At 51.4% G+C, this 20149-nt stretch overlaps 1 protein-coding gene across 1 annotated transcript; it reads right to left on the bottom strand.

Moving 5' to 3' along the window:
• Positions 1-2409: 2409 nt before the first annotated feature.
• On the bottom strand, positions 2410-18454 carry LOC103704808 (prohibitin-1, mitochondrial-like). Its single transcript, XM_039133548.3, has 5 exons — positions 18035-18454; positions 5829-5945; positions 4136-4306; positions 3785-3997; positions 2410-2846 (listed from the first exon to the last, which is right to left on the bottom strand). The coding sequence occupies exons 1-5, from the start codon at positions 18209-18211 to the stop codon at positions 2646-2648; spliced, it is 879 nt and encodes a 292-aa protein (XP_038989476.3). The 5' UTR covers positions 18212-18454; the 3' UTR covers positions 2410-2645.
• Between the last annotated feature and the right edge of the window lie 1695 nt (positions 18455-20149).

Below are 20149 nucleotides of genomic sequence, written 5' to 3'. Positions count from 1 at the left end.
ATGCCGATGGCTCATGGGAGCCAAAAAATAGCGGCGCATGGGAGCCGAAGAATAGTGGCGTATAGGATCTAGAGGCCATTGTCGCATGAGAAATTCAGCGCTGGGGAGGAAAGGAGAGGAGACCAATTCCGCTTATGATGAAAGAAGAGGATAAATGGAGAGGGACTAATTTCGAACTCTATTTCTCTCTCCTTTGGGCTCAAGAGGGCGACTCCAGCGCATAAGAGCTAGAGATGGGTAGCGCACATGAAATCGTAGGATATATCTTGGAATGACAATAAAAGAGAAAGGGAGAGGGTGGAGCACATTTGAACTCCGTTTCTCTCTTTTTTTTACTTAATAAGTCGGTTTACGTGGATCACCCCTAGATCTTTAGATTGCATAGCGCTTCTTGATAGGACCGGTCTATCACTGAGCTAGTAGACCTAGTGGATCATCCATAGAACTTTAAATTGCATAGCGCTTTTTAATAGGATCGGTCCATCGCTGAGCTAGCAAATGTAGCGTAACTAATAATTTCTCGGTAAGAGAACCGACAGTAGGGCTTGCGCCCTCTTGTTACAAGAGAGAAAAGGATAGAGAAAGAGACGAAAAGGGAGAGAGAATAAGATAGAGGTCGAGAGGGAGGGGGGAGGTCGGTTCTTGGCTCACCAAATAGAGTTAGAGAGAGGGAGAGAGGGAGGTAGGGAGGGAGAGGGAGACTAGTTTTCTCGACCATCGAAGAGGGCAACCAAGTGAGGGAGAGGGAGAGAAGAGGAGAGGGAGAGAGAGGAAGGAGGCTAAGGCTTCAACAATGCAGGCCATAGACAGGTGATGCCGCGATAGGGTCTAACGATGCCATTGTGGAGAGGAAAAGAGGTCCACTCTATCGGCTAGATTAGAGTTAGGGATTCGTCTTCATTTCGGTGCTCTTCTCTCACAACTCATCATTCATCCATCGCCTCATCTCCTCCTCAAAGCTCGTCTTTGACATCTCCATCACTAGTGTGAACGAAAGATGGCTGGCAGCAAACCACCAACCACCCCAATCCCCTTTCTCTTCATCTCTTCTCCTCTTTTTATCTCTCTCTCCCTCCCTCCCTCCCTCTAGCGGGATCCCAATGGATGGCTTGCAGGAGATGTTAAGACACTTTCGACTCCCTCTCGCTCTCCCTATCTTGCTTACTGGAGTTGGTGGCAGGCTAGTAGCAACCTGCCCCTCCCTTGCTCTCTCTCTCTCTCTCTCTCAATCCTCTCATCCAACCTCCGACGATGCGGGCGAGATCTTAGCAACCAACACATGGGGAAGAGAGAGTGCATGAGAAGAGAAAACGAGAGGATAGAAAAGGGGGAGAGGGGGGTGGCGGAGTGGGGTGGTGTTATGCAATCGAAGAAAGAGGAGAAATAGAGGAGAGAGGCAACTATTCGAGCACGCCTCTCCCATCCCACACCATACTAATGTGACCGCAACCACTCTCCATTACTACTGACCTCGAGAGGGGGAGGCACATGATGCGATGAGAGGCGTACAGGGGCATGTCGTATGTGTTTGAGGGGAGTTGAACTCCCTCACATACAGAAGGGAGCTGAACTTCCTTTAATGTAGCTATATAGATTAGCCACCTACCAAAATGGTTGTGCAAAGCCATGCAATCTGTCAAGTAAATACTGAAGCATCTTGAGCCTATGCTAATTATGCGCACAATCATGATCTTTTCTCTAGATACAATCAAAATCAAGCTCCTGATCATTATAACTTTTTGAGAACTAAATGGTCCTATTTAATTTGACATTTTAATACTAAAGTTTTACACATGACTCGTTGATGAGGAATTTTGGTTTCACCGGTCACCATGTCCCTAGCTACAAAAGATTTTGCAAACAAGACAATTTAATTAAATTTAGATTTAAACAAAAAACCTTCCATGATAATGTGTTGCCAAACTGATAGAGATGAAGAGTTTTTTACAATTAAAATTCTAATCAGATAAAGAGAAATTAGGATTGACAGTGGAAGAGTGGCAAGCAAACCCAGATTAAGAGGAGTACCAAGGTTAAGAATTGGAACCTGTTTCATAGAGAAAATGTTTGAAGGCATTACAGAAACTAAAAAGTTGGCAAATATTTCCATTGGATTGAAGGATAGATATGTAGAGTGATGGATTAGAGTTCGAGTTTAATAGCTGAACAGAAAACTACATGAATAGACAAGCCCTATTTTCTGTTTCCTGCACTCTCAATTCTGAACTGAACCAAACGAAGGGTAATCTTTTTAGCAGGAAGTACGTACAGTGTGGCGTCAACAAACAACTCAGGAGACCAACATACAAACAGGCAGCTAAAGGACCTCATGTTACAACCTACGAAAGGGACAAGCACGCAAGCACCACCTCACAAGCACCACCATCAGTATCAATCAACAAAATAAAGTGAAAAATAAAGTAACTTTTTATTTTTCAAGGAAAAGCTCTAGCACCCGCCAAACAAATAGAGGCAGATAATTTTTCAGCAAATTTTCCTTCTAGTTCGATCTTTTATTTGGTAGAAAAAAAGGGAACTGATCAATTTTTTTGGAACCCGTCAATTTATCCGAAATATCATCAGTCCTTTCAACCATTCTAAGTTACTCTTTTACCACATACAGAAGGGTAAAAGGCATCCCTTGTTCATTTCTTCAATCTGGTTGTTCCCTCCGCATTCAAATCCTGAAGGTTCAACAACAGCTCATCAGAATTCAAGAACACACGGTTAGCAGAATTTGCAATTGTCCGTGCCACCTCCCGTGCAGCTTCAATCTGTCTTAAAGCCACAAATGCTGGATTGCTTGCAATTGCCTGTCCTATAAGCTCAGCACTCTTGGCCTCACCCTGATAACATGATAGGCAAGAAAACAATGAGTACAAGCAGATGCATAGGGACAAGCCCACATATATGCTTCTGTTTAAGAGAATTTTATGCATGCATAGGTCAACATGCCATCTGATTGCCCAGATACAAGGAAAAAACAAACAATCATAATATGCGCAAAAGAAAAGATTTCGAAATGCATGCCCATGAATGGTTTTTATGAAACATGAAATCAGTTTTCCCAGCTTCAAAAAGCTCAATCCTATATTGTCCTTTGAACATATGCCAACAGAATGCGAAAGAGGTTGCTGACCAGCCCAAGCATACCAGAGCAAATAGAAACTAATTCAAAATGGAAGGAACCTTAGCCTGAGAAACTGGATGATAGAATATCTATCTCGGCTTATCTCAAGGACTGCATCACGGTAATGTGCATGGACACTTCAGTTTTAATACTCACATGGTCAAAACATGTGCAAGGATCTTCTTCTAGTCAATGCATTGTCATTCGTAGACTGATCCTGATTGACAAATTGCCAAGTGCCCTAAGCGATATAGGTACATCTGATTTACAAGTAGTTCTTAACCATCAAAACCAGTTGGTGGCTGTTCCCAGTGCCACTACATATTCACTAGCTGCCACAGCCAGCAAGCAACTGCCATGCAGGTCACTGATATTTTTTTACCAAGTCTTTCCTAGATCTTTCACAAATCAACAACTAAAATTTTGATTTTTTTTTTTAAAAAAAAAAATCAAGGACCATGATCTGCAAAAAATCCAGACTGTTAAGGGTTCAGTCCATACGACATATTGGTTCAACGCAAGCACATAAAGAAGGCAGCAGATAGAGGCTCAATTTTAACAATCACCATATACAAGGCATAGGCTACTGGCTACTATGAAAGTTACTGAAAGAAATACTTCAACATTATAAGACTTCATATAACCCAAGCTCACCTGTGCTCTAATAATAGCACTTCTCTTATCTTGCTCAGCCTTTTCCACAACGAACTTGGCCCGCTCAGCATCCTGTGCTGCCACCTGTTTAGCTTCAATTGCACGAGTGAACTCCTTCCCAAAGCTCAAGGCTGTAATAGACACATCATCCAACACAATGTTGAAATTTGCAGCCCTCTCAGACAATATCTTCCGTATTTCCCTACTTACAGCCTGCAGAATATGATTAACTTCTTCAATCAATTTTTCTATAAACTACATACTAATTTTTTTCTTATGTATAATTACATGATAGACCACAACAAATTACAGGGTACAAAAAATATTTTAAATGAGTTTGTTCCAGAGTACCTCTCTTTGTGTGATCAGCTGGCTGGCATTGTATCGCGCTACAACAGCTTTCAAAGTTTCATGAATAACTGATGGGAGAACCCTTTCATTGTAATTCTCTCCAAGAGTACGGTATATTGTAGGCAAACGGTCTGGAAATGGTCGAGTAAGAACCCGAAGCCCAAGATTTACCTAAGCAAATATACAGGTTCCAGCAATCATAATACAGAGATACTCATAAGACTAAGGTAATTTGACTTTGCAAAAGCCTAAAAGATAAGTAGTTAAAGCACAGAGATATAGATATGACTAACTACTTGCCAAACAGCAACCTAAAGCATAAATTGATGAAATTGTCATTTAGTAATGATATTATTCTTGATCAATCATGACATGTTGTTTGGTTGAATCACGCAAATGAAGTTAGCAGCAACTAAGACATGAAGTGGCCATGTTAAGGTTAACAATATTAAAGAAAAAAAATATAAGAATATAAATAAAAAGAGAAAGGGATCATATAATATGTTCAGCATTGAGATTAGGTCAAGTCAAATGGGAAATCTTCATCAACAACAAGATATGTAAGATATTTTGGATGCCTTCTGTCATAAAAATTAATACAAGGGAGATCTTCATATATGTTGTTGCACCTCTTACTCTATCAAAAACCAATATCAAGAAATTTCAGTGGCATATATAACAAAGGGAAATTATCTTGTCTTCATCTGTAATTCAATATCTGCAACAAATCAAATGTTTCAGACTTTAAAAGGAATCAAACTAATCAAAGCTATTCCACAGGATAAAAACACTGCAAGCTTGGTCATTTTCAAGAAAAAACTGTAACATTTGTCTAATCAATTTTAACTAGAACACAGTTGGTAATGATCAAGAAAGCAGTGCTTGGGAGTAAGATGTGATGGTTGGGAGTTGGAAGATTGTCACACTGTAGGCATTCTAGGAAAACAAAACCTTCTGTCAGCTGTCAAATCTCAATGAAACATAGTAGCTCACCAAACGATACACCAGTCACCAGTAAATACCACAGGATTCCCCATCAGAATAGACCTGGATATGGATCAATATAAAACAGTCACAAATCACCAAATCTCTCATCTGAAAGGGGGACTTGTAAGGAGCTTTAATCTCCATGGCACAGCTCCTATCCAGTTCATCAAGCCCCAGATCGGAATGAGCAATGCCAAAGTTAAGCTTAAGAAAGGCACTAAAAGATGACACTAAGGCAAACCACAATGCAGCATTAAAAATATCACCACTCACACCCAAAATTGTTCAACATTTGTGTGTACGTTGAATAGTTCAAAGTAGTTAGATTTCAAACACATCTCTAATTTAAATTTCCAATAAATTGCTCTAAATCCCATATAAGCAAAATAATCATCAAGCAATAAAGATTCCTTCCATCATTTCTGAAAGTAAGTTTGATGTTACTTCCAAGAATGCTAAGTTAGGGCCATTGATTATATAGAACACGGAGTCAAATTAGCAAGCTAACACATGTAGATAACTTGCAGTACAATCATTTGTGCATCTAAATGGTTGAAGCATCAATTAACACACCACCTCCCCCCCAACCAAAAAAAAAGGGTCAAAATACAGTAGTTAAACATTAGTAGGAACTATATGCCAATAAAATGTACATTACAAAAAGTTGTGATTAAAGATCAATTTTATTGGTGAAAAGGAATGATACCATTTGCAGATCGTAACTACCAGAAGTGCTCTCTACAAGATGAGGACGGGCACGAACATCATATATGATAGGTCTCTCAAACCAGGGAATGATCAAATGTGTCCCTTCTGGATAAACCTGCATATAAGCTCCAATTAGACACCATAACAAATAAGCATCAAGCCCCAACCAAGCTATTCATATTCGACTTTAACAAATCCTCATATGCTCCAATCCATCCTCCAGATAAAAACTAAAACACTGTCAAATAAATGTCTTTAAATACATATGAATCAAAATAATAAATACATAGACAAGCAAGGAAAATGGCTGAACAGCCTATAGCGAACTTTCAAGACTGATAAAGAAACAAAACGATCCTACAAGAGAAGTACATACAAATTAACATATCTCCAAATTCACATTGTACAAATTAGCTACAGCAAAATCCATTCACAGAACCACAATAAACAGGAAAAAGAAAGAAAGAAAGAAAACGACCATTCCGCTTGAAGTGGCACATTCATGGTGAATCCAAAATGTTTTATGCATGAAACAAGCACCTAGTATAACTGTTGCTGGTGGTCCAAACCGAGAACGATTGGCACAGCGGTGTGAACGGGGTTCCCTTGGAGTTGGGTTGATTGCGCTCCACCTTCCACCGGGAAACCTGCAAGCAAGCCTCGCACCACCACTGGGGTAGTGGGGGCCCTCCGACGATCAAGTCAGAGGAGATTGAAGGAGAAGGAGAGATAGCAGCAGCAGGTAAGAGAATACTCTGGAAAACCTTTGCTTACCCTCCCCCTTCTCCCCCCCAGCCGCATATATACCAGGCTGGGGGGTCTTTCTGGGGGGTTGGTCATCGTGTGGCACGATGGAGTTGCCACTGGCATGGCCGTTACAGGGCGTCGTGGGGCAGCGCTGGGTACGGCCATGACAGGGCGTAGTGGGGCTCCGCTTTGTACGGCTGTTACAGGGGATCGTGGAGCAGCGCCGGATGCGACCGTTGCAGGGAGTAGTGGAGCAGGGGGCCGCAGCGTGCCTCAGGGGAACAGCCTGTCGTTGTCGGGAGATTGCCGACTCGGGGTCGGATGACTGGATCAGGGGGCAGCCGACTCGGGGTCGGGCTGCGGAGCCGAAGATATCCGACTCGGGGTCGGATTGCTGGATCAAGGGACTGCCGTAGTCTTCCTGGGCGCGCGTGCCGGTCACGTGGGGCATGGTGGCTAAATTCCCCCGTAACAGTAGCCCCCCACTTCCGAGCCTGGAACCAGGAGGGGAACGGGTGAAGGGAGTGATGCTTCGAGATTGCCGCCATCCCTCGGAAAGGCGCGCGCGCTTCGAGCTCCCCGCCTCCTTTATGGCGTATAGCGGTTGTCGCTGATCTGGCAGTCTGCGGATTTCGGCGGACATCCTTCCTTAATGGCGTCGATTCGCCTTTGGGGCGCGAGCGATCCTTCGGCAGCCAGGCGTCCTCTGGCGTCACCGAGGCGTCACCCGCCTTTCCGCCTATTTAACCGGGGGCCCTCCCCCGTCCGCTTTTCTCTTCGCAGGCATCTTCGAGTTTCTCCCTTGCGCTGCTGTCGTTGCCGTCGGACTGTTCGCTCGCTCCTCCTTTGACGCTCTCATTTTTCCTATCTTTTAGCTCGCCCAGTACATGATTCGTCTGGAGGAGAGCCACGAGGAACAGGCGAGGCTCCTGGCGAGGGCCGAGAGCCGACTGAAAGCAGTAGAGGAGGGAGGCCAGGCTGCGGCGGGGAGGACGACCAGGGACCTCGAGACGAGGCTCCAGGTGGCCGAAGAGCGGGCACTCGGCTTCGCCGCCCTCGAGAGGCAACTGTTGGAGGCTCAGGAGCAACTCAAGGTTGCCTCGGGTCTCGAAAGCGAGATCAGGAAGGCGGAGGAGCGGGCCGAAAAGCAGTCCCGGAAGGCTGCCGACTTCCGGGAGAGGTGGGAGAAGGCCCGGCAGTCAGCCGACAACGCCCGCAACCGAACCCGGTCTCTTGAAGCCAAGCTGGGCGAATTGGAGTCGGTCTTGGAGGAGTCCCGCGCGAGCGACCAGGAGCTTCGTTCGCGCCTGGAGGAGGCCGAGGCTGCTCGCATTGCTGCCGAGGCGAAGCACAAGGAGGCTCGGGCTGATCTGCTGAGGGTCTCCTCCGAGGCGGACGACCGGATTGTGGCGAAGGTCATGGAGGCAAAAGCTCAGATTACGGAGCGAGCAGAGGCGGCGCTGGCCGAGAAGAGCGCGGAAATCGGGCGTCTGGCGGTACAGGCCTATCGTCAGTCCGCTGAGTTCATCCGTGACATGTCGGAGGCGGTACAGGCCTATCGTCGGTCCGATGAGTTCGTCCGTGACATGTCGGACGCGGGGTCCGACTCCTTTGTCTTAGGCTTCGATGAAGGCTTGGCAAGGGTGTCGGCCAAATACCCCGGGATTGACCTGAGTGGGGTCTCCCTCCTCGACTCCCCTCCGGCGTCATTGCCTGCTGATTCTCCAACTGCCTCCCTACCCCTTGCGGACGTGCCCGACGTTCCCGACCCAGGGGTTCCTCCAAGCTGACCCTCTGTACCTTTCTTTGTCCTTTTCTTTGTATGTTGGCGTTTTGCCAAGTTGTATGGGTCTCGGCCCTGAAACAATGAAAGTTAATGCAAATAGAGTGTTTCTTCATTTCACTTTCGTCCTTCCTCTTTTTAACTCTTGGTAGCGTCTCGCCGACTCCTAACTCTTGAAGTTCTTCCGGCGCTAGGCCAGGCATCCGAGGGTTAGGCCTCAGGAAATTCTTCCGGCGCTAGGCCAGGCATTCGAGGGTTAGGCCTCAGGAAATTCTTCCGGCGCTAGGCCAGGCATCCGAGGGTTAGGCCTCAGGAAATTCTTCCGGCGCTAGGCCAGGCATCCGAGGGTTAGGCCTCAGGAAATTCTTCCGGCGCTAGGTCAGGCATCCGAGGGTTAGGCCTCAGGAAATTTCGCTCGTTAGTCGGCCAAGGCTGGCGCAAGCCGAGGCGACCGGTCGGGGCTTCAGTCTAGTCTGCTCCCGGGATGATCATCGGGTTAGCCTGGCATCCGAGGGCCGAGCCTCGGGAGATTCCGCTCGTTGGTCGGCCAAGGCTGGCGCAAACCGAGGCGACCGGTCGGGGCTTCAGGCTAGTCTGCTCCCGGGATGATCATCGGGTTAGCCTGGCATCCGAGGGCCGAGCCTCGGAAAATTCCGCTCGTTGGTCGGCCAAGGCTGGCGCAAGCCGAGGCGACCGGTCGGGGCTTCAGGCTAGTCTGCTCCCGGGATGATCATCGGGTTAGCCTGGCATCCGAGGGCCGAGCCTCGGGGAATTCCGCTCGTTGGTCGGCCAAGGCTGGCGCAAGCCGAGGCGACCGGTCGGGGCTTCAGGCTAGTCTGCTCCCGGGATGATCATCGGGTTAGCCTGGCATCCGAGGGTCGAGCCTCGGGAAATTCCGCTCGTTGGTCGGCCAAGGCTGGCGCAAGCCGAGGCGACCGGTCGGGGCTTCAGGCTAGTCTGCTCCCGGGATGATCATCGGGTTAGCCTGGCATCCGAGGGCCGAGCCTCGGAAAATTCCGCTCGTTGGTCGGCCAAGGCTGGCGCAAGCCGAGGCGACCGGTCGGGGCTTCAGGCTAGTCTGCTCCCGAGATGATCATCGGGTTAGCCTGGCATCCGAGGGCCGAGCCTCGGGAGATTCCGCTCGTTGGTCGGCCAAGGCTGGCGCAAGCCGAGGCGACCGGTCGGGGCTTCAGGCTAGTCTGCTCCCGGGATGATCATCGGGTTAGCCTGGCATCCGAGGGCCGAGCCTCGGGAAATTCCGCTCGTTGGTCGGCCAAGGCTGGCGCAAGCCGAGGCGACCGGTCGGGGCTTCAGGCTAGTCTGCTCCCGGGATGATCATCGGGTTAGCCTGGCATCCGAGGGCCGAGCCTCGGGAGATTCCGCTCGTTGGTCGGCCAAGGCTGGCGCAAGCCGAGGCGACCGGTCGGGGCTTCAGGCTAGTCTGCTCCCGGGATGATCATCGGGTTAGCCTGGCATCCGAGGACCGAGCCTCGGGAAGTTCCGCTCGTTGGTCGGCCAAGGCTGGCGCAAGCCGAGGCGACCGGTCGGGGCTTCAGGCTAGTCTGCTCCCGGAATGATCATCGGGTTAGCATGGCATCCGAGGGCCGAGCCTCGGAAGATTCCGCTCGTTGGTCGGCCAAGGCTGGCGCAAGCCGAGGCGACCGGTCGGGGCTTCAGGCTAGTCTGCTCCCGGGATGATCATCGGGTTAGCCTGGCATCCGAGGGCCGAGCCTCAAAAAATTCCGCTCGTTGGTCGGCCAAGGCTGGCGCAAGCCGAGGCGACCGGTCGGGGCTTCAGGCTAGTCTGCTCCCGGGATGATTATCGGGTTAGCCTGGCATCCGAGGGCCGAGCCTCGGGAGATTCCGCTCGTTGGTCGGCCAAGGCTGGCGCAAGCCGAGGCGACCGGTCGGGGCTTCAGGCTAGTCTGCTCCCGGGATGATCATCGGGTTAGCCTGGCATCCGAGGACCGAGCCTCGGAAAGTTCCGCTCGTTGGTCGGCCAAGGCTGGCGCAAGCCGAGGCGACCGGTCGGGGCTTCAGGCCAGTCTGCTCCCGGGATGATCATCGGGTTAGCCTGGCATCCGAGGGCCGAGCCTTGGGAAATTCCGCTCGTTGGCCACGCGCCTGTCGCTTGCCGCTCGACGGGATTTCTCCGTGGCGAGCTACGATCGTGTTTCTTCTCCTCTCCAAGCGTCGCCTGGGGAACACTGGAAGGGCATTAAATGCTAATTAAAGCGTTACCTGGGAAATCGGATCGCCAGTTGCTGCTTGCAAGGAGTGTCAGTTAAGCGGCCGCGATACGCGCGCTCTTCGAGGCGGATGCGGCCTGGGCGCGAGCGGAGATACGTGGGCCGCGGGATACACGCTGCCCGGAGTGTCCTGCATGAAGAATGCAATTAAGGAGAACGACTCTTAGGAGATCGTGGGAGGATACGCCTCGAGAGCCGGAACGGCTCCGGATTCGGTGCGCCCGCCTTTATTGGAGCCACCCGCATCGGAACGACCGGGGGGCCTCAGTTTGGCTATAAATATAAGTGCAGGCGCGGTGGAGCCTGCCAAGCCGGAGCTATTCAGGTTGCCATGGTTCGTGGACCTCCTCTCCGGCGTGTGGCTGGGAAGCCCCCGCCGGAGGAACGGGAGGCGCGCCCCTCGCGACTTCCGCCAACTAGCCGTTTCATCTGGGATCAACAGGGAGGTTCTCCCCGGCGGAACTCCGCTCTAGGCGTTTCATCCGGGATCACATCCCCCCTCCTTTCAGCCCCGCCTCCCGATTGAGCTCTGCGCCAGACGCTTCATCCGGGTTCGCGCCTCCTCGCGCTCTTCTCCCTTGTGTTCCTTCCCTCCCCTTCTCCTGGGGAGGACCGGAATATCCCTTGGAGGTGGCGTTCCTCTGGAGGCAGCGGGAACTCCTCCTTCGTCCACTTCTTCTTCGTCCGCGCCGGCTCTTCGTCTTTTGCGTGAGGCGTCGATGGCGCCTCCGGGGAGAAGCACCCACGCCCGGTGGGATTGCAGCTGCTTCGGATGGAGGGTTCGGGATCCCAGATCTTCAGCTCCACGGAGTCTCCACCTCTTCCTTGTTTTCTTTACTCCCCAATTCTCCTCTGGGAATTCTTTGTGATCACACGAACACACCGTTGTAACCAGGAATTATTGAAATGAAAAGAATTGTACATTTTTCGAACTGTCTTCCTGGCTTTGTCGTTCTACTGGTAATACACCCGCAGGTTAGCGGAATTCCAGCTCCTCGGAATTTCTCGACCATCTAGGGCCTCCAACTGGTAGGAGCCAGGTCGGTTTACCCAGCAAACCCTATACGGGCCTTCCCAATTTGGCGCCAGCTTCCCACCTTCCGCGGGTTGAGATGCTTTGGCTCGCCTTAGCACCAGATCTCTGATTCTGAAAAGTTTCGGTCGGACCTTGGAGTTATAATATCGGGCCACCCTCCGCTGATACATCGCCATCCGAACCTGCGCCATTTCTCTTGCTTCTTCCAAGAGGTCCAGGTTTCCTCGGAGTTGCTCCGAATTGGCCTCGGGTCGGTGCGCGGCCACCCGGGGCGAGGGGAGTCCGAGCTCCACGGGAACAACCGCTTCCGTGCCATAGGTTAGGCTGAAAGGCGTCTCCCCGGTAGGGGTCCGATGCGTGGTCCGATACGCCCAAAGGACATTCTCGAGTTCTTCGACCCAAGCTTGCCCCGTCCGACCAATTCGCGCCTTAATTCCTTGGAGGATTGTCCGATTTGTGACCTCGGCCTCACCGTTGGTTTGGGGATGCGACACAGATGTAAACCGATGCTCGATCCCGAACTCCTCGCAGAAGTCACAGAAATGCTTGTTGTCGAACTGTCGACCATTATCCGAGATGAGGACCCGAGGTACCCCAAATCGGACAATGATGTTTTTCTTCACGAACTTCCGGACTTGCGCCTCCGTGATAGTGGCCAGCGGCTCTGCCTCCACCCACTTGGTGAAGTAATCGATTGCAACAATCAAAAATTTCCGCTGAGCTGAAGCGACGGGGAATGGTCCGAGGATATCCATTCCCCACTGTGCGAAGGGCCAGGGCGCGGTGATTGGTGCCAAGGGGACAGAAGGGACTCTCTGGACGTTGGCGTGGCGCTGGCAGGCGTCGCATTTCCGTACGTGATCCTTCGAGTCCTCCAACAAGGTAGGCCAATAATAGCCTTGCCTCATGATCTTGTGCGCTAAGGACCTAGCCCCCAAGTGCGATCCGCAGATGCCCTCATGGACTTCGCCGAGGACGTAGGCCGCCTCCGAGGGGCGGAGGCACCTTAAGAGGGGGGCGGTGAACGAGGTCCGGTACAGCCTCCCTTCATAGAGTACGTAGTGGGCGGACTTCTTGACAAGTCGCCGAGCTTGATCTTCGTCTTCAGGGAGGATCCCTTCGGCGAGGTAGGCGACGAGCGGGTCCATCCAAGACGGCTCCGGATCAATCGCCATCACCGCTCCAGCCTCGCCGATGCTCGGGGCATCCAGGGTCTCCAGGTAGATTGCCCTCGACAAGTTGTGCGCCTCTGTGCCCACCAAGCGGGACAACCTGTCGGCCCTGGCATTTTCGCTTCTGGGGACCTGCTGGATGTCGACACTGCCGAGGTTGGGAATGAGTGCTTGCACCTTCCGGACGTAGTTCTGCATGGTCGGGCTCCGGGCCTCGAACTCCCCACGAACCTGCCCGACCACCAGCTGGGAGTCAGTGAAGACCTTCAAACGCCGAATGCCGAGCTCCCTGGTGAGTTTGAGTCCCGTGACTAGGGCCTCGTACTCCGCCTCGTTGTTGGTCACTGGAAATCCAAACCTCAAGGCATACTCGGCTATCACTCCATCAGGACTGGTAAGGACCAGCCCGGCCCCTCCACCCTCGGGGTTCGACGACCCATCGATGTGAAGCGTCCAAATCGGGAGGTCGAGGCTGGGCGTGTCCGGCGGTTTAGGTTCCGCCTCCTGCACCGTGCACTCAGCGAGGAAGTCCGCGAGCATCTGGGCCTTGATGGCGGGTCGAGGCTGGTAGTGGATGTCGAACTCACCGAGTTCTACTGCCCACTTCACCAGTCGTCCCGCATTCTCGGGGTTGCTGAGGATCTGCCGTAGTGGTTGATCGGTTAAGAGGGTGACCGAATGAGCCTGAAAATAGGGGCGAAGCCTCCTGGTCGCGGTCAGCAGCGCGAAGGCGATCTTTTCAGCCTTCGTGTACCGCGTCTCGGCATCCCGTAGGACCCGGCTGATGTAGTACACAGGCTTCTGGAGCTTTGCCTCTTTCCGAACCAGCACCGCACTGACCGCGGTTGGGGAGACCGCCAGATAGAGGTAGAGCATCTCCCCTTCTTGCGGCTTGGACAGTAGGGGAGGAGACGCCAGGTATTCCTTGAGCTGGTCGAATGCTGCTTGACATTCGGCCGTCCAGAGGAAGTCTTTCGGGCGTTTTAACACCTTGAAGAATGGTTGGCAGCGTTCGGCCGATTTTGCCACAAATCGTCCAAGCGCGGCGACCCTTCCAGCGAGCTCCTGAACCTCCTTTACTTTGGTCGGAGGGGACATACCTTGGATGGCCTTGATTTTGTCTGGGTTGGCTTCGATACCCCGCTGGTTGACAATGAAACCGAGGAACCTCCCGGCCGAAGCGCCGAAGGCGCACTTCGCTGGGTTCAGCTTCATGCGAAACTTCCGCAAGGTGGTGAAAGTCTCCTCCAAATCCGCGATGTGCTGGTCTGCATGGCGGCTCTTCACCAGCATATCGTCCACGTACACCTCCATGTTCCGGCCGATTTGCTCTTTGAAGATTTTGTTGACGAGGCGCTGGTAAGTGGCGCCAGCATTCTTCAGACCGAAGGGCATTACCTTGTAGCAGTACAGCCCCCGGTCTGTTATAAAGGCAGTTTTCTCCTCGTCCTGTGGGGCCATCATTATCTAGTTGTAACCGGAGAAGGCGTCCATGAAAGACAGCAGCTGATATCCGGAAGTCGCGTCGACCAGTTGGTCTATTCGCGGAAGCGGAAAGCTATCCTTAGGGCACGCCTTGTTCAGGTCGGTATAGTCGATGCACATCCTCCACTTCCCGCTCGCCTTCCGGACAAGTACAACATTTGCCAGCCACTCGGGGTAGCTTACCTCCCTTATGAATCCTGCCTCCAAGAGCTTGTCTACCTCCTGGTCGACCACCTGGATCCGATCCGGGGCACAGTGTCTCTTCTTCTGCTTTATTGGTCGGTGGGTCGGGTCGACGTTGAGGGCGTGAGAAATGACCTCCGGGTCGATCCCAGGTACATCGGCCGCCGACCAGGCAAATACATCGGCATTGGCTCGGAGGAATTCCACCAACCGGGCCCGAGCTCCCGAGTCGAGATTGGCGCCGACCCGGACCGTCCGGTCCGGGCGGCCTTCCTCGAGGGAAACTTCGACCACACCCTCGGCTGGCTCCCCCTGCCGCAAGGCCACCTCGTCTCTGGCGTCAAGGGACTCGACGCTTAGGGCTTCCACGGGCTTCTTCCCTTTGAGAGTCGCTAGGAAACATTGCCGTGCGGTCGGTTGGTCACCTCGGACCTCTCCGATCCCAGCCGCCGTGGGGAACCGCATGAGCAAGTGGTACGTAGAGACCACCGCACGAAGGGCGTTCAGTCCGGGTCGTCCGAGGATAGCGTTGTAGGCCGAGGGAACACGGACGACCAAGAACCCGAGTCGCACCGTGGCTTCTGCGGGTGCAACGCCCGCAGTCACAGGCAGCTCGACGACTCCTTCGGCCGGGACAGCGTCACCAGTGAATCCGATGAGGGGGGTGGATGTTTTGTGCAACAATTGTCTGGACAAGCTCATCTTTTGGAAGGCCTCGTAAAACAAAATATCGGCTGAGCTTCCACTATCAACAAGAACACGCCTTACATCATAGTTTGCCATAGTGAGGGAGATCACCATGGCGTCATCGTGGGGAGTCTGAACCCCCTTTACATCCTCATCAGAAAAGGTGATTACATTGCCGACCCTCTGCCTCTTTACGACGGCCATCCCTGATGCTTCCGCCGAGCCCCCTGCGTTCCTCACAGGCCGAGAGCAGCCCCCAGTGATAGTATGGATCACGCCCGCAACGGGTCGGTTCTGCTCCCGAGGCTCCGGAGGAGCCGGGTCGGCCGGACGCGGGTCCGCGGGGGGACGTCGGTCGCTCACATATCGACCGAGACGCCCCCGACGGATGAGAGCCTCGATCTCGTCCCGAAGCTGGAAGCAGTCCTCCGTGTCGTGGCCGTGGTCTCGCTGGTACTCACAGTACGCCCGAGAGGGCCTCTTCCCAGGGATCTTCCGCATCTGTCTCAGAGCCGGGAGATCCTCCCGCCCCTTGATCTCCATAAGGATCTGGGCCCGGGGAGTCAGGAGAGGGGTGTACCGGTTGAAACGTCGAGGCGGAGAACGAGGGCGTGGGGCGCCGTGGTTCCTCGCCGGCGACGGGCTTCTGCGCCGACGCTGGGGCGTCGGGCTCCTCCTCTGGCGTGCCTCTTTTCGCCTTTTCTTCCCAAGCTTTGGAGGGATCTCGGCGGCCTCCTTGCTCCGGTGGGCGGCCGCCTCCTCGGCGTCCGCATACTGGTTCGCCCAGGACAACAGCTCCGGGAAGCTCCGTGGCAGGCGTTTATCCAGGGAGAAGGTGAGTCTGCCCTTCCGGAAGCCACGCTTCAGGGCTGAAAGGGCCACCTCCTGACTCAGGTTCCGGACCTCCAGCGTAGCCTTGTTGAAGCGGGTAAGATAATCCCGCAGGCTCTCTCCCTCGTTTTGCCGGACATCAAAGAGGGAGTCGGAGACCAGTCGCCGCCGGCTACTGACGGCGAAGTGAGTGATGAAGAGGCGAGTGAACTGGTCGAAGGACCGGATCGAGTCAGCCTCCAGCCCGGCGAACCACGCCCTCGCCGGGCCACGGAGGGTTGCCGGGAAAGCTTTGCAGAGAAGGGGATCTGATGCTCCGTGGAGGAGCATGAGGGTCCTGAAACTCTCGACGTGATCCCGAGGGTCCGCCGCCCCGTCATAGGGCTCGATCGCCGGCATTTTGAAACCCGGCGGATTCGGGGTCCGCAGGATCCTCGAGGCAAGCGCCGGCTGGGAGGAGATCTCCAAGTCGGCGAAGGGATCTTTGGAATGGCCCTTCAGGACCTGGAGTTGTCGGTGGAGATCGTCCACCCGCCGATCCAGGGAGCGCGACCGGTGGGTGGGAGACAAGGAGCGGCGAGAGGGAGACCGACTGGAGCGCGGGTTCCTTGAGGACTGGGGGGTCTGGGAACGCGCCCGGGCCCGCCTCTCGTACCCCGCGCAACTCCGATGGGAAGGTCCCGGCAGAATGGAGCGTGCTCGAGAATCCTCCTCGCGCCGGCGCTCCTCCCCATGGGAGAGGAAGGAGCGCGGGTTGAGGAGGGCAGGCGAACGCTCAGGCAGCAGCGGCTCCTGAGCCCGCTGCGGCGCCCGGGACATCGCACCCTGCAGATTCTGCACCGCCTCCGCGAGGGTGCGAACCTGCTGGGCTAGCTGGTCGAACTGGGCGACTTCGACCGTCTGAATGGGCGGTGGGGCGGTGGAGTGTTGCTGAGAGCGTGTTGGAGATGCAGCGGCTTTCCGGCCAGAGGCGCGAGAGGCCCCGCGACCGGAAGCATTGGAAGCTCCACGACCACCTCGCCGTGCCATTACGATCGCTCTAAGATCCGTCCCTTCCTCTAGCGCCAACTGTTGCTGGTGGTCCAAACCGAGAACGATTGGCACAGCGGTGTGAACGGGGTTCCCTTGGAGTTGGGTTGATTGCGCTCCACCTTCCACCGGGAAACCTGCAAGCAAGCCTCGCACCACCACTGGGGTAGTGGGGGCCCTCCGACGATCAAGTCAGAGGAGATTGAAGGAGAAGGAGAGATAGCAGCAGCAGGTAAGAGAATACTCTGGAAAACCTTTGCTTACCCTCCCCCTTCTCCCCCCCAGCCGCATATATACCAGGCTGGGGGGTCTTTCTGGGGGGTTGGTCATCGTGTGGCACGATGGAGTTGCCACTGGCATGGCCGTTACAGGGCGTCGTGGGGCAGCGCTGGGTACGGCCATGACAGGGCGTAGTGGGGCTCCGCTTTGTACGGCTGTTACAGGGGATCGTGGAGCAGCGCCGGATGCGACCGTTGCAGGGAGTAGTGGAGCAGGGGGCCGCGGCGTGCCTCAGGGGAACAGCCTGTCGTTGTCGGGAGATTGCCGACTCGGGGTCGGATGACTGGATCAGGGGGCAGCCGACTCGGGGTCGGGCTGCGGAGCCGAAGATATCCGACTCGGGGTCGGATTGCTGGATCAAGGGACTGCCGTAGTCTTCCTGGGCGCGCGTGCCGGTCACGTGGGGCATGGTGGCTAAATTCCCCCGTAACAATAACCATTTACAATTTGCCAGCATATACAAGAAATAGTCAATTATCTACAAGAACAGATACCAACCCATCATCTCATTATGTAATACACAGTTCTTGAAGAAAATAATTCCAAAGAGGGGTGTAATAATGATACGTTTAAAAAACTTAAATGAGGGGTTTTCCTTCAAGCACAGGATCGTATAAAAGTATCAACCAAAATAAAAAAGAAATAATCCAGTAACGGACTCAATTTAAGACTCGGTATTTAAAAAATAAAAGAAAAGACCTCCAAATATAAAGCATTTCGAACCTTTTCCTTGATACCATAAATCCGATTAAAGACGATGGCGCGGTGACCACCGTCGACGTTGTAGAAACTGTTGAGGGCGGCGTAGACGCCGGCGCCGCCAAGGAGCGCCACCTTGACGAACGTACCCACCGAGCCGGCGCTGGGGAGCTTCGGAACCCTAGCGTTCTTAAAATTCATCTCTCCTCCTCCGCTCCACCTCAAGCCCCAAACAATCCAAAGAAAAAGAGAAGAAGGGGATCAAGAAATCGGGGGTTTGCTGCGAAATAGAGATTGATTTCGTTTCCGGAGAGAAAGAGAGAGAGGGCGGTGAACTGGGGGAAGGAGAAGAAGAAGGCAATGGCGTTCTCTCCCCAGAGGCTATAAGCGGTGTCGGCGGGTTTCCGCGTACGTGTCTTGCGAAAGAAGAAACTAGAGCGAATTGGATGGACGGCTTGGATTTTTTGGGATTAAGGACTTGATTGAGTTGGGTGATCTGACCTATACGGACGTGACACGAATCCAAGGTTCAGATTATCGGGCAACTATGCGTCTGAAGTCAAATTATCACGACACCAATCAAGTTGGATATGGATAACAGGATAAGAATACGATAAAATTGGAACAAGAATGAACTAAATTTACATACTACTTAATTGTTATGCACTGCATTTGAAAGAATTATCAAAGCGAGTTTCCTAATATCGAACACATATTTGTAGAAACCATATTGGTGATATATCCGATTAAGTGGTCTAATTAAATTATTGGTCCAACCACCAAGTCCACACTTCAGTCTTGTTATAATTAAAAATATTTTAAAATTTTAAATTTCATAAGTACAAAATATAATATAGATACATAACTATTTATAATTTTTTATTTTTGATGAAAATTATTCGTAATTTTTATGTTCAATACTACTTTCTAAAATATATTGATCTACATCCTGCATTACCCCTTAATTATAGTATAAATAAAAAATAGCCATGGCTTATTTAATTTTTAAGAAATGAAAGACAAGTTGTATATAGTGTAGAAAATATGTAAGATTTATTAATTTGTATTCTTAAAGAGTAAATTTTAGAAGTATTAAATGCATAAAATAATATATATTTCTTCAGTTATGTGTATATATATATATATATATATATATATATATATATATAGTTTTATATCTGAAAGGAATTGTCTATTTTTTTTTTTATTGGAAAGAATTAATGATTAAAATAGCGAGAAAGTGAGATGTTTTGAATAACAGGTATAATTTTATTATTTTGATAAATTACTTCAAACTAATTGTTGCTCGGGTGGTTGAGAGATTCGATTTGATTTCTAATTCAATAACTTTACTTAAAAATCATCTTCATTTTTATGCCGTGGTGTCAACTATGATTAGACATCTCTCCTCAATCAAAAAGAAGTTTTGTTTGATAATGCTTTGATTGTCTATTTTTATTTTCGGAATATAAGAACATCGGACCATACCATACCTATATAATGAAGCCATTTTACTTTTGTTTTTTTTTTTTTTAGAAAACTTTCAAACTATTGGGAGCAAATATTTACTGCTTTCAACAATGAGCGAATGGCAGAAGTTTTGGTATAAAGACTATCTTCCACATCAATATAATGAGCAGGATTTCACTAATTTGTAGAAAAACAAAAGTCAAAAGCGATGAAAAGAAAACAATCAACGAATAATATACAACCTCTAATTATATTTTACTATAATGAACAATATTCGCTAATCCTTCTACAATGACACAGTTTGACTGTCTTCTTTCATGTTAATAGTTATACATGAGCTTAATTGCTATAACTTTTATGCAGCTGCCACTCTTCTCTTATCACCATTCCTTCTGATCAAGACCCCTCCTCGGCCCTTTCATCATCATATATTGTAGTGACTACCTCCATGGATGCAGATATAACCAGCTTCCCTTTCCCTTCGCCACCCACCTTCTCCACCATCCTCTGAGCAAAAGAAGAGATCTCAGATGCAAAGTACTCACGGCTCGCTGAACCCAGGCACATCTCAGAGAGCATTCCATCCATGGCCATCTTCGACAGCTCCGAACTGAAGAACCTATGCATCCACTCCGAGAACGTCTTCTCCTCCACCGGAAACTCGCTTTC

The sequence above is a fragment of the Phoenix dactylifera genome, chromosome 4 (assembly GCF_051530095.1).
Source record: "Phoenix dactylifera cultivar Ajwa chromosome 4, Ajwa_hap1_PhDact_Kaust_v1.1, whole genome shotgun sequence".
In the NCBI taxonomy this organism is placed as follows: Eukaryota; Viridiplantae; Streptophyta; class Magnoliopsida; order Arecales; family Arecaceae; genus Phoenix; species Phoenix dactylifera.
This window is presented reverse-complemented; position numbering and strand designations above follow the sequence as displayed.